At 41.6% G+C, this 12,386-nt stretch overlaps 1 protein-coding gene across 19 annotated transcripts in view; it reads left to right on the top strand.

Moving 5' to 3' along the window:
* HMBOX1 (homeobox containing 1) overlaps positions 1-12,386 on the top strand; it is a 113,887-nt gene that overhangs the window by 59,298 nt on the left and 42,203 nt on the right. For all 19 annotated transcript variants that reach the window (XR_010613285.1, XM_065681902.1, XM_065681907.1 and 16 more), the window contains 2 exons: positions 2,512-2,991; positions 4,994-5,079. Coding sequence is in view for 18 of the 19 variants with exons in the window: in XM_065681907.1 (XP_065537979.1) it covers positions 2,512-2,991; positions 4,994-5,079 (566 nt within the window). In the remaining variant the exon portion in view is untranslated. The remainder of the gene's footprint in view (positions 1-2,511; positions 2,992-4,993; positions 5,080-12,386) is intronic.

Here is a 12,386-nt window from a genome sequence, read left to right as displayed (position 1 = left end):
TGTTTAAGAAGAGATCCGCTATCTGAAAACCATACACTCAGAGGTGACATGGGGGGCTTTCAGGCTGTATCGGAGTTTGTGATGTGAGTCAGTAAGTCACTGTGACACTTCTCACAATGCTTGGAGAAAAGCACTGTGCAGCCTTGCCTCCCCTGACGCAGAGGCCAAACCTGGAACACAATGTCTGTTTACAAATGCTCCTTGTCAAGCTCTGAGTGTCTTAGTCTGAGATGTGACTTCCAAATTTTAGTTGTTACAATTCCAGTCAGTCACTAGTCTACTGCTGCATTGGCTGCTATGTCCTCCTCTTAGTAAAATAATCTGGGTGCTTGTCTTTTAAATTTTAAAATGGCTTGTACGTTTTCAGTAATCAATTGTCCAAAGGACAGCGCATTCCGGTTGGACTGAAGCACTTACGTGGCTGTAGTCCGTCTGTCTTCTCACACAGTCATTTTCTTGGATGGGAGTCATCCCCTTGTGTTGTCCTCCTGCTTCTTTCTCCTATGTCCACACAGTTGAAACAATTAAAAGGGCTCAATAGTTGCTTGATGAGGCCAAAGACAGGAGCTTTTTCTCATTTCTGTATTTTCCAGGCTGCAGATGCCATTTTTGTGGGTTCATGCATCCTGGCTTTGTGGCTTTGTCTGTATAGCTACTCTTTACCTACAGCTCTACTAAGCTATAGCTTAACTAAGGCAGTTCTCAGTGGCAGTTCTTCAACCTCAAGGCCACTTGGGCACCTCCATAGTACCAGACCTTCCTAGCCTTGGGACTGAGTGGCTGCATCCAGACAGGGTTTGTGGTTTCTGCTCTGTGCGAGGTCTTGAAAAGAGGCTGTGAACTGGTTGGAAGTGCACTGGTTGTGCTGGACCAAAACTGCCAAAGACAGCTGCAGTGATTTAGTAATGCTGCAGACAATTGCATGTAGATGCTACGATGGCTCTTCCTGGGCCCTGTTTAATTTCCTAGCATTGACACGGCTGTACCCTCTGACTCTAGGATGGACCTGCTTCCATTGCCTGGTCAGGTCTGTGTAGTGAGAGGTTACTCCCCTGAAGAGATTCTCTTGCTACACACCTAAAACCTACAGACTTTGTTTACTTCACTGCAATTCATGTATCTTAAAAAAGACTAAATGCAGCAGTTGAAAAATTGTCACCTCTGGATTCTGTTGGGGACTTCTCTGTGCTAGTGCAGAAATGGAAATGAGATGCAATCTTCAACATTTGTGGAGAGAAATAGGCAGCCCTGTGTCTGGAAGGTCTAGTGTAATTGAGGCAGCTGTCATCCCTCTTTCTGTTTTCATCGGGTCCTTGGAATTCTTGCTTGACTTTCCCGAGGCTGTTGTTTGTCTGCTCTCACTTGTAGGGATTGTACGTTAGCTCTGTCATGTCTCCTGGAGTTTGAGTGATCTCTTCACCCTGCTCTCCTGCAGGAAATGTAATAAAGCATTGACTTATAAGAAGATTCACAAGAGGGATGGAAAATGCCTTGATCTCTTTGCCAAGTTCTGTCTGCCCTCCATCTGCCATCCCTCCTCAAGATCTTGAGTTCTGAAGGAGGTGATCTTGTCATTTGTATGTCATTTGGATCTGCAGTGAGGAGACCTAGGAAAGAAAAGAGACTAAAGGAGCATATTGTGATTTATTTTTTTTCCCAGTTCCATTTCTGGGCTTTGCAGCAAATACGTGTTCGTTGTTCTGGCACTTTGGGAAGTTTAGGTGTTAAAAATGCTTTTGATGAGCCACCATGATGATTGAGTTACATGAGGAGCCTGCCTTTGGAGGGGAAAAAGCTGTAGACTTATTTCTTTAAATGAAAGCTCAGTAGTAATTGGATGTGCTGCACTTTCCTTGTTAGGGCAGGTGATCTGTGACAACATGGCAGGTTCAAAAGTTACTGACTTCAGAAATCAAACTTCAGATATGGGACTTCAGTCAAATCAACTTTGGTCCTACAGGCCAGTATAATTTCCGCTAGATGTGTTTTTTATCTTCTTTTTTTCAAGGTAGCAACAAAGCTAGGGCAACTTGAACTCTTCACACTTAAGATTTGAAAGAGATTCATAAAACTCATGTCATAACTGGTTAAAACTTCTCCAAAAAACCTCAACCTTGACCTAACAGGTTTGGAGCCTGGGATTTCCAGCTGGGGGATACTTAGCAATGGACAATATTTTGTCTGAAATCAAGCTGCAGCCTTAATTACTGAGCAACCACTGTCTCTCTGTAGCAGCGGTTTATCAAAAGCAAAAAGGTACTATTGTAGAAGGTGTAGGGAATGCTAGTAGAAGAGAGAATTGCTGTTTGAGCACTTCAAAGAAAAGAAGCTTTAGTAGGAGGTTGCCTGCTGAGCTTGTTTGGAGGTGGACTATTGGGCTGCCATTTCTGTCATGTGTGTGACTCAAAAGTTTTGGATCAGAATTGATCTTTCTGGCATGCAAGGTACTTCCATGTACCACAGAGAACTATTGAACTGAATTATTTGCTTTTACATTTTACCTTGTTTTAGTCTGCTGGAAACCATGTCTCACTACACAGACGAACCAAGATTTACCATAGAGCAGATAGACCTGCTTCAGCGCCTGAGGCGTACTGGAATGACCAGACATGAAATCCTCCACGCTCTGGAAACCTTGGATCGTCTTGATCAAGAGCATAGTGACAAATTTGGAAGAAGGTCTAGCTATGGAGGTGGTTCCTACAGCAACAGTACCAACAATGTCCCAGCATCTTCCTCTACAGCCACAGCTTCAACACAGACCCAGCATTCTGGGATGTCCCCATCACCGAGCAACAGTTACGATACCTCCCCACAACCTTGCACTACTAATCAGAATGGGAGGGAGAGTAACGAGAGGTTGTCTGCATTCAATGGGAAGATGTCACCTACCCGCTACCCACTTGCAAACAGCTTGGCTCAAAGGTCGTACAGTTTTGAAGCTTCTGAAGAGGACTTGGACATTGATGACAAAGTGGAGGAACTGATGAGGTTAGTAGAAGTCTTTGTAAAAAGTTTGGAAAGTCAGAGTGAGAGGTCCTCCAGAAGAGATCAGTGTGTTGGAGGACTGCTCAGTAGTGATGGCTATTGCCAAGAAAGCAGGAACAGCTTTAGATAGCTGTTCCCCTGCTAGTCCCGTAATGGTCGCTATCTCAGTACCTCTTACCTGCCTTTTAGTCTTGTGTAGAGAAGCCTTGACCATGTGTGGGTATCCCAGTCTGTTTTACTGTTGAAATATCTGTAGCAAAAAATTAAATTAATGTCAGTGCACTAACTTTCCACCCTCCTCTTATTCAGGAGACTTCTGAGTGAGTGTTGATTCACATGAATCCTCCTCCACTACTTCATACCAATTGTATTTCCTTCCATATATAGGGCGAGTAGAGAATCTGCTTGATTAATGCTTTCCAGTGGGATCTGCAGAGCATGTTATGTTATCTGTTTAGAGTTTGTGGCAGGGCTGACTCTGAGATTTGCAGGTTGGCATAGGAAAATACAAATAATAAAGAAGAAGCAGCAAGTCTTCACTCAGAACCAGTGGGTTGTTGTTTTTTTTTTTTACTCAGACTGACCTTCCTTTACCTTTAGTGGCTTCCTTTTCAGTATTATGACAAAGATGAAAGGAGGGGATTACACTACTGAGGATGAAGGTCAGAGTCAGTGGGCTTGATAGCAGAAAGAAATAAGAGGAAAGGCCAAATGTCTCAAAACAATTTTGGTCATAATATTGGAATTCTATTTCCGCCCCCCCCCCCAAAAAAAAAAACCCTAAATATTACAACATTTCTGAAGTACCTGTGATAGATCTAGGGTCCATAAGCTCCAGGATAAAAATATGTTTGAACTAGTTTGGATACTTAGGGTAAAAGTGTGGCTTTTGGAAGAGAGGATTAGAGATGAGCAGTATGAAAAGCTGATCAACCTCATGTACTGTCGGCGGCAAGATAGTGGAGTAATGAAGGAAGGTGGTGGGTTTAGCAGTGTGCAGGAGTTCTCATTGCTGAAGTTTAATCATTCCTTTGAGTTTTGGGTTCCTATGCAATAAGTCTCAGGTAATGCTTTTAATGCTTATTTAAATGGAAACTACTTTTATGTGCAGGCATACAGAAGATGAGCATTGAGTACAGAACTAAAAATGAACCCACAACATAGCATTTATTTTGCATTTACATTTGCAAGCTTGAATCTGCCTTGAATGCTGCTGGGGCAGGAGTGGAGAAGGGAAAGGCAAACTACTAAGTGATAAAGTCTGAGTTTTAATTGTCTGCCCTTCTCAGGAAAGGAAAGAGGAAGAGGAGAGAAAAGTATGTGTTTACTGCAGTTAAAATTTTCTGCATATCACAGTCCCTGTGCAACCTACAGATTTATTTTCTTTTTAGCAGTTTTGGTCTCTTCTGAACTATCTTTGCACACCTTGTAAAATCATACAAAGGCTTTAAATAACCGGCACTTGTTCATTCAGTGCAAGGTTCATTCAGTGCAAGCTGTGGACTAAAGAACTGGGGGGGGGGGGGGGGGGGGGTTGGGGGGGGCGGGGTAGAGGTTGCAAAATCTTTTCTCCTTCGAGTCTTTTCCTTGGAAGGTTTAAGGAGGTTTGTGTATGTATATTCATTTGTGCAGCTAACCAGGCAGACCCTGCTATCCTTTATATTTTATTTTTGTGCCTCATTTTTATGACTGAGGTTTTTATGCTGGTATGTGAGATTTATTCATCCTTGTGTAATGAAACTTTGTACATTCCATATGGCAGTGCTGCACCTAATATGAATTATATAGGACATGAGTCATCCATTCTCCTGCTAGGGTACTTTGATCAAACGTGACACTTGTTAAAAGAAGTGTCCACCGGTGAGGCACTTTGACTATTTTAATGCCTGCCTTCCCCACTCCTTGTCCCCTAAATAAAGGAAGTAAAGCCATTTTGCATCTCCAAAGTGCACTTTGGTCTGTCTGTCTTTTTGTGTGTTCTTTTGGTTTTTTTTTGTTTTGGTAGGAGGGACAGCAGCGTGATAAAGGAGGAAATCAAAGCCTTCCTAGCCAATCGGAGAATTTCCCAAGCAGTCGTTGCACAGGTAACAGGTAAGAGCTCGGGGAGTCCTTTCTTCATTTTGGGAAACTGTGCCTAACTGCCTGTCTCTGCACGGTGCAGATGTTGGAATATTGCTTGGCTTTCTGCATTGCAGTGCAGATCTGTCAGCTTAGTCATGATAATGTATGCCTTTGATTTAAGACCCATTGTCCCGCACATCATGGAACTTCCCCAGTGAATCACTTTTTTCTTTTTTTTTTCTTTTTGTGGCTTGTGCTAGCAGATTTTATTTTACAGCATTATAATAAGCCCCAAGTTCTTATCTTAAAATGAAAAAGGTTTTCTTTAATTCTAAAATTGTTTGTGGAGAGTGGCAAACAGATGCATATCTTCATCTTCATGTATGGGGATATATATATATATAATATGTATTTATACTATAAAATGTGTATGAATAGTAGGGAGACACAGCTATAGTTTGTATAACTACAGGAAGAGAGAGCTGGGCTTGTTCTGCCTGGAGAAGGCTCTAGGGAGACCTTCCAGTGCGTAAAGGGGCTGACAAGAAAGCTGGAGAGGGGCTTTAACATGAGCCTGTAGGGACAGGACAAGGCGCAATTGCTTTAAACTGACAGAGGGGAGATTTAGATATCTTAGGAAGTTCTACCCTGTGGGGGTGGTGAAGCCCTGGCACAGGTTGCCCAGAGAAGCTGTGGCTGCCCCATCCCTGGCAGTGTTCAAGGCCAGGTTGGAAGGGGCTTGGAGCAACCTGGTCTAGTGGAAAGTGTCCCTGCCTTGGCAATGTGATTGGGACTAGATGAACTTTAGTGTCCCTTCCAACCCAAACCATTCTGTGATCCAGGAGTTTATGATAATTATGATAGATTGAAGTTTTTGAATCACTTGCCTTTGAGCAACATCCCCAGTTCCCTCAGCTGTTCCTCACAAAACCTTTCACGAGCTCCATTGCCCTTCCCTGCATATGCTCTAGCATCTCAGTATCTTAGGATAAAGACTTAATGAAATAGATAGCTCCAATTCCATGTTATACCTATAACAGATACTAATTTATTAACCCAAGCTTGAATTAAATCTTGAAAATAGGTAATTTTTGAGGTTTCTTGATGACTAGGAATTACAAACCAGCAAGAGGGAATTTGTTTTTTATGGTATTTCCAGCATTTGAAAGGTCAGAAGAACCCATCTGCCTGGGAGATTTGGGTTTGCAGACATACTAGAGGTTGAGGTAGGCAGGCAGAAATGGGTGCTCGATCCATGGAGCTAGGAATTCCTTCCACATCTCCAACTCTTCTCTGTGATCTTGGGCTAAATTATTTGTCCTTCCCTGGTTTCAATTTTGTCTGAAAAATCATGATATTTAACATTTAGTGTAACTGAGGAATATTATTAGCCTTATCAGATGTTAGCATTAGTACTTCAAAAATTAAATGTTAAGTCTAGTTGCTTAAATTATACCTGAACTCTGAAGTTTTGGCAGTTAGTAGGTCCCTCCCCTACTTCTGTGCAATCCTTGCCTGCATGTAGTCCTGAAATTACCCTGTCTGAATTGACCTTCATGTCTACCAGCAATCAAACTAGCTTCAACAGAAATAAAGCAAAGAGGGAAAAATTGCAGGAAAAGACTCTCTAAAAGAAGACAGCATTTTTTGATTATTTTATTTTTTTGTCAGTGCAGACTGCTGCATGCCGGGCCATTGAATCAGAGTTATCACACCAAGTCTAAGACAGAGTCTGTATCAGTAAATGGAAAGGAGCCAATGATAATTACATAGGTGTCTTGGTGTACGTCTTTGATACCCCTGCAGGCAGACTGTAGGAAAGTCAAGACTGGTCTCTTCACACCTCATCATTTTGCTCCTTTCCTCAACCTACTGTCTTGCATTTCAGTTGCTGTTAAGTTGGCATTTAGCCTTTGGGAGCTTTCATTGTTTGCCAGGCTGTTCCTCCTAAGAGTAAACGACTTCACACCCATCCCACTCAACTCTCCTGGGTAACAAGGAGCGGGAATCCAGAATATAGTTGCACAGTGATCAGAGAAAATATTACTAGATGTTGCTTTTGAGTTTCTCAGTGGGACAGACAAAGACCTAAGTAATGGCAGTTCTTTATTATGAGTGGTTAACCAGGTAGATCTAAATGTTAAATGGCTACATCCTTTTGCAGTGGTGCTTCCGTGGACCTTTCAAATGAGAAAAGAAAGTGGTATTTTGCACATGATGCAGTTTCTCAGGACAAGGTGGCATCAAGGCTTGCACTGCACTGTCATGCACCAGTCTCTTCCTCCTACTACCCTTGGCAGGTGAACTGTGTCATTCTCCATATGCTTGGTGGGAAGGTCTACGTGAGCCAAGTCATTTTAAATATAACCCATAGCCTCATGTAAGCAGATGTGTAGTACTTATGTGCCACTGTTAAGTACGTAGTTACGGCTTATCTGAAAAGAAATAGTAAATCTCAAAGAGATGTTTGAAGGGACCAGATTAATGAGTATACTCAGCACTTCTAGGGAGAAACATCAGCTTCCTCTCAAAAGTACAGCATGGTGAAGAGTGACTGAAAATAGCTCGGGACAGAGATCCAGCACAGAAAGCACGTGTCCGAGGGCTCTCACTTCCAAAGCATCTTAGGCCTGATGAGTGCTAGCTGACTTGTGTACTCTTCAGAGGTATCCAGCATCCCTTCCCATTCAGGCTGTGAAACAGGCTCCCAAGGAAGGCCTCAGAACTACTTTTGGTTCATTAAAAGAGCAGTTTGTATTGACAGAGGTAATGCTTTGCAAAATATATGATCCCAAATGGTATCATCTCAGTATTTACCAACTTAGTCCTGGTGGTGAAGTTGTTCTGTAAATAATTAAGTAAACAAGAGCTAAAATAGATAAATGAAATCCAAAGAATGGTCAGTAGCAGATGGTGTAGAGGAGGATCATTACAGTGAAATTACACCTTTTCAGAAGGTTGTTCAGCCTTCAGTGATCAATCAAGTATCTCAGGGTCCTCTTCATTATGTTGCACTTGGAGGTGGAAGCCCCTGTTCTGGCCAAAGAACTTTTGCAAGGGGACAGTTCTACAAGAACAGATCAGTAACCCACAGGAGCTGATCTTACACCCTCGATTACTGTTGGAATACTGTATCAAACTGGTACTGGAGGCTGCAGTGCTGATGTTGGATGTATTTGACTTGCCCATCCACTGGCTACCACCCTGCATCACCTGGAAGTCTTTTGTGTAGCACTTGAAATAAATTTAGAATAGTGTGGCCTCAGCTTTTAGCATCCATCTCTTGTGCTTGGTGTACTGAGAGAAGAGGACAGATTGGAAAATAGTAACTAAGTGTTAAATAGTGACTTGAAAATAAAGGAATAATTGATAAGAAACAAAAAGCTAGCATAACATTTACTAGTGCTGGTCTTAAATGCAGGAGCTGCTTTTTATAGAAACTTTTTTAATGGTGTCTGTAATAAGATAAACAAGAAGCACTTGGGTTGGGCTCTGTATAAATAATCTCCTACTGATAAGAAAAATGACAGTATAAACAGGAGCTAATAATAGTTCCTGCGGAATTTCCTATCGTGTTATTTGAAGCTCCTTTTAACTTAGCTGCAGCTTACTTGGGGGTCGGTATTTACCCCTGCATGTGGCACTTGAGATGCCATATTTTTTATCAGCTATAAATTGAAGTCATCTGCTGCAATTTGCTTTAACTGCCACCAAAATTGTATCAAGGTACCAAGGGTGTTATGGCCAGAGGGCAAAGGATAAAGAGTTAAATGTAAAGTAGTTAAGAGATGCTGTTTCTTAGTTTCTGAATGTAGATGGAAGATGAGTGGTATGTTTGCAGAAAGTAGTGTCTTTCTGTTATGTACTACAGTAAAGGAGAAAGGGAGGAGTATACACAGATGAGCCTTTTGTAGCCAGGCTAAATGCTTTGATGGATGATGCCTCTGCAAGGTTTGGAAATAGTAGCTTTTCCATTTTTTACACATAGGGAGTGAAGGAACAAAAAAGAACCTTACTTCCCTGAGGGTCACAGTGGAAACAGTCTGTTGCAGAACAGGAATTTGAATCCAGGTATCTCAAGTCTTAGGCTAGTAGCATAAAAACTGAACCACCATTAAAAAAAAAGATCAACAACAATAAAATGAAGAGGTAATTTATTTTTTTCTTTTAATACAGAATACATAGAGCTTTCCTGTGTGCAGTTCTGCTAACCTTCCCAATTACTCTGCTTGTACCATTCAGCTCTGTCCTACTGTCTCTATCTTAATTGACATGAGATCTTCAGGACTTATCTTTGTGTTTGCTAAACACACAGAGCATATTGCGTGGTGGAGGGCAGCCTTAAAGCACTGCTGTAACGTAAATAAAATCCCTTAAAGTTTGGAACTGATGTGTAGGGATGCTGAGCAAATGCAAATAAAAAGTGAAACTGAAGTACTTCCATTGTGAGGAGAATTCAGAAAATTCCTTAGTTACTGATCATCTGAAATGACAAGAAACTGGATTTTGAAAAACATTTTCCTTCCTGTTTGGTTTTGTTTTTAATATTCATAACAACACAGTGAAAGATGTGTTTTTCTGTCACTTTGGTCTTTGCAAGTTTTCTGTAGGCAAGGTTTACTAATCTCCTAAATTGATAAATGTCCTTTGCTATGGGAAAGAGTGACATGTGACACAAGTCAACATTTCGTAGAATCACAGAATGGTTTGCGTTGGGAGGGAACTTAAAGTTCATCCAGTTTCAACCCCCTGCCACGGACAGGGACACCTTCCACTTGACCAGGTTGCTCCAAGCCCCATCCAACCTGGCCTTGAACACTGCCAGGGGTGGGGCAGCCACAACTTCTCTGGGCAACCTGTGCCAGGGCCTCACCACCCTCATGGGGAAGAACTTCTGCCTCAGATCTCATCTCAATCTCCCCTCTGTCGGTTTAAAGCCATTCTTTCTTGTCCTATCCCTGCAGGCTCGTGTCAAAAGCCCCTCTCTGGCTTTCTTGTCAGCCCCTTTAAGCACTGGAAGCTTCTCTAAGGTCTCCCTGGAGCCTTCTCTTCTCCAGGCTGAACAACCCCAACTCTCTCAGCCTTTCATTGGAATTGCTGTAATTCTTTGTGATTACCACTTCTTCCTTCATTATTTTCTGTAAGAAAACTAGTTGTCTTCATTACAACGTGTTCATGCCCCTGTTGATGCGGAGCCCAGAGGATTGCAGTCTTCCTTGAGGTCCATGGTTCAGTTTGAGAGTGAATTTCCTCAAGACAGCTGTATTTTCAGTACTGCAGAGAACTTATTTCATTAATCTGCTTCTGGCAGCAGACTGATTTATTTTTTCCTGCCAGTGCAATTTCCTAAAGTAGCATGATTATAGACTGTGTGACAGGAGGGTACTGGTGATAGTACTAGTCATTGTCCCTGTAAGTCAACTGTGCAAAACCCACTCGAGATTGAAGAAACTCTGATGTGACAATTTGGGGATATGTTTTTTTTTAATTGAAAGGAGTGAAAGATGAGTTTGTGATTAAGACAAATCCTGTACCAGGATCTAGGTGATTCTGCATCCGTTCTTCTGTTAGGACTTTGCATGTGACCTTGAATCAGTCAAGCTGTTGGAATATGCAGTTTCGGGCCCTTTAAACCAAGCTAAGGTGCAGATTAAAGGTATTTATATCTTAAAAGCAGAAACAGGATGAGTGATATAGGTAGAAGAAACATTTAAGAGGGTTGGCTCTTATTACAGATGTCTGAAACAAGGAAAGAGAATAATAAATAGGAGAAAAGAATGACAGGATATGGGACTTCAAAAGGCCTTCTAGAGGTTGTCCACTACTTTCCTGTGGCCAAACTGAAGATCAGCTGCCTAAGTCATACCAGGCATGTTCTCTGGGTTTGCAGCATTGCTATGGAGGTCTGTAAGCTGAAGAGCAAAATGGGCTGTAAGCTTTTTGCTAATGCAAAAAATGCCATGGACTACAGCCTGTTCACAAGATGCCACAGTCAAATAATAATGTACTGAGTATTGTTGGATTTGTACATCTCAGCATCCTTTACAAATCTCCATTTTGCAGAAACAACTTTATAAACTGTGAGGACTTGCAATGGGTCAGATGTGGACACGGAAGTACACAGCTTGAATCTTCTGGCTCCTGATCCTTTGCTTTGTCTTGAGCACATTGTCTGGAGTGGCCAGCATCTGTACCACTTTGTGACCCTATCAGGCAGCCTCTTGAGCAGCATTTGGATTTTTCCAGTAGCCTCTTGTTGAAGATACTTAATCTCTATTTATAATTTTATGTAATAATGATTTTCATTTGTATCTTATGTTGTTATCCAAACACTCAACAAATACTAATTCACTGCAGTAAGCCTAAGTGGACTGTAGTAAACAAGTTAATTAATGGTGCTGTTACCCATTGATTAATAGGAGCCAGGCAGCCAAAAGCAGACATGAACAGTTGTGACCCGCAGCACTGTGTTAAAGAAATGACTTTTCTAAATCGTAACAGTAAAGGAAGAGCTGCAGATTTTCAAAATTTGGTCTTTTCAGTGCCCATCAGGCATCTGGATTGTGAGATTTCAATTACACTGAAGCCTTGTTTTGGGTCAGAGAGGTTTACCAACTTTTAGTGACTCATTTTGGTATTAACTTTTATGCTTCCACAGTTACTCAATGTAAATTTGGCAGAATCTTAAGGTTTGTGTTTAGCTGAATAATTTTGCTTCCCTACTAATACGAACTCACTAATATATCCCAATGGGGATGATCAACTCCTGAGTGCCCCAGCTGTTTCTGAAATCTTCCAGCTGTGGGGCAAATGCAGTCACTGAGAATGGGTGTTAAGAATGTCAGTAGATGTACAGGAAACAAAGTCACACCTGAGTAGGTTTTGTGGGCAGAGCTCTGTTGAATAGCACTAAGCTTCTATACTCAAAACAAAATACACCTGTCCCTTTTCCCCAGGACAATTAAAACTTCATATGCTCCAAAATCCTCTGTAAGGAAGAACAGTTAAGAACATAAACTCTGCACTGTAAAAATCCAGTTAGAGTAAATTCCCCTGAGTATGATACTTGAGAGCCAGGTTGCATCATTGTGAGGTTAACTAGCTTCAAGTGTTTCAATGCAAAAAAAAAAAAAAAAAAAAAACAACCAAAAAAAGCACCCAAACAAAAAACAAACCAAACCCCACACATAGTAAAACCCCCTTATTAGAAGTGGTAAAACTACAGGGGGTTGTTTTTCATGAGTTAAATATGATTATGAGATCTTATAAAACTTTGATGCGTCTCAAGAGGGGAGAGGTAGTTTGGTTTCCATGTGAAAACCAGCCTTCTACCTGCC

This window comes from Lathamus discolor, chromosome 5 (genome assembly GCF_037157495.1).
Source record: "Lathamus discolor isolate bLatDis1 chromosome 5, bLatDis1.hap1, whole genome shotgun sequence".
Lineage (NCBI taxonomy): Eukaryota > Metazoa > Chordata > Aves > Psittaciformes > Psittacidae > Lathamus > Lathamus discolor.
The sequence above is the reverse complement of the archived record's forward strand: the minus strand, read 5'-3'. Positions and strand labels throughout refer to the sequence as shown.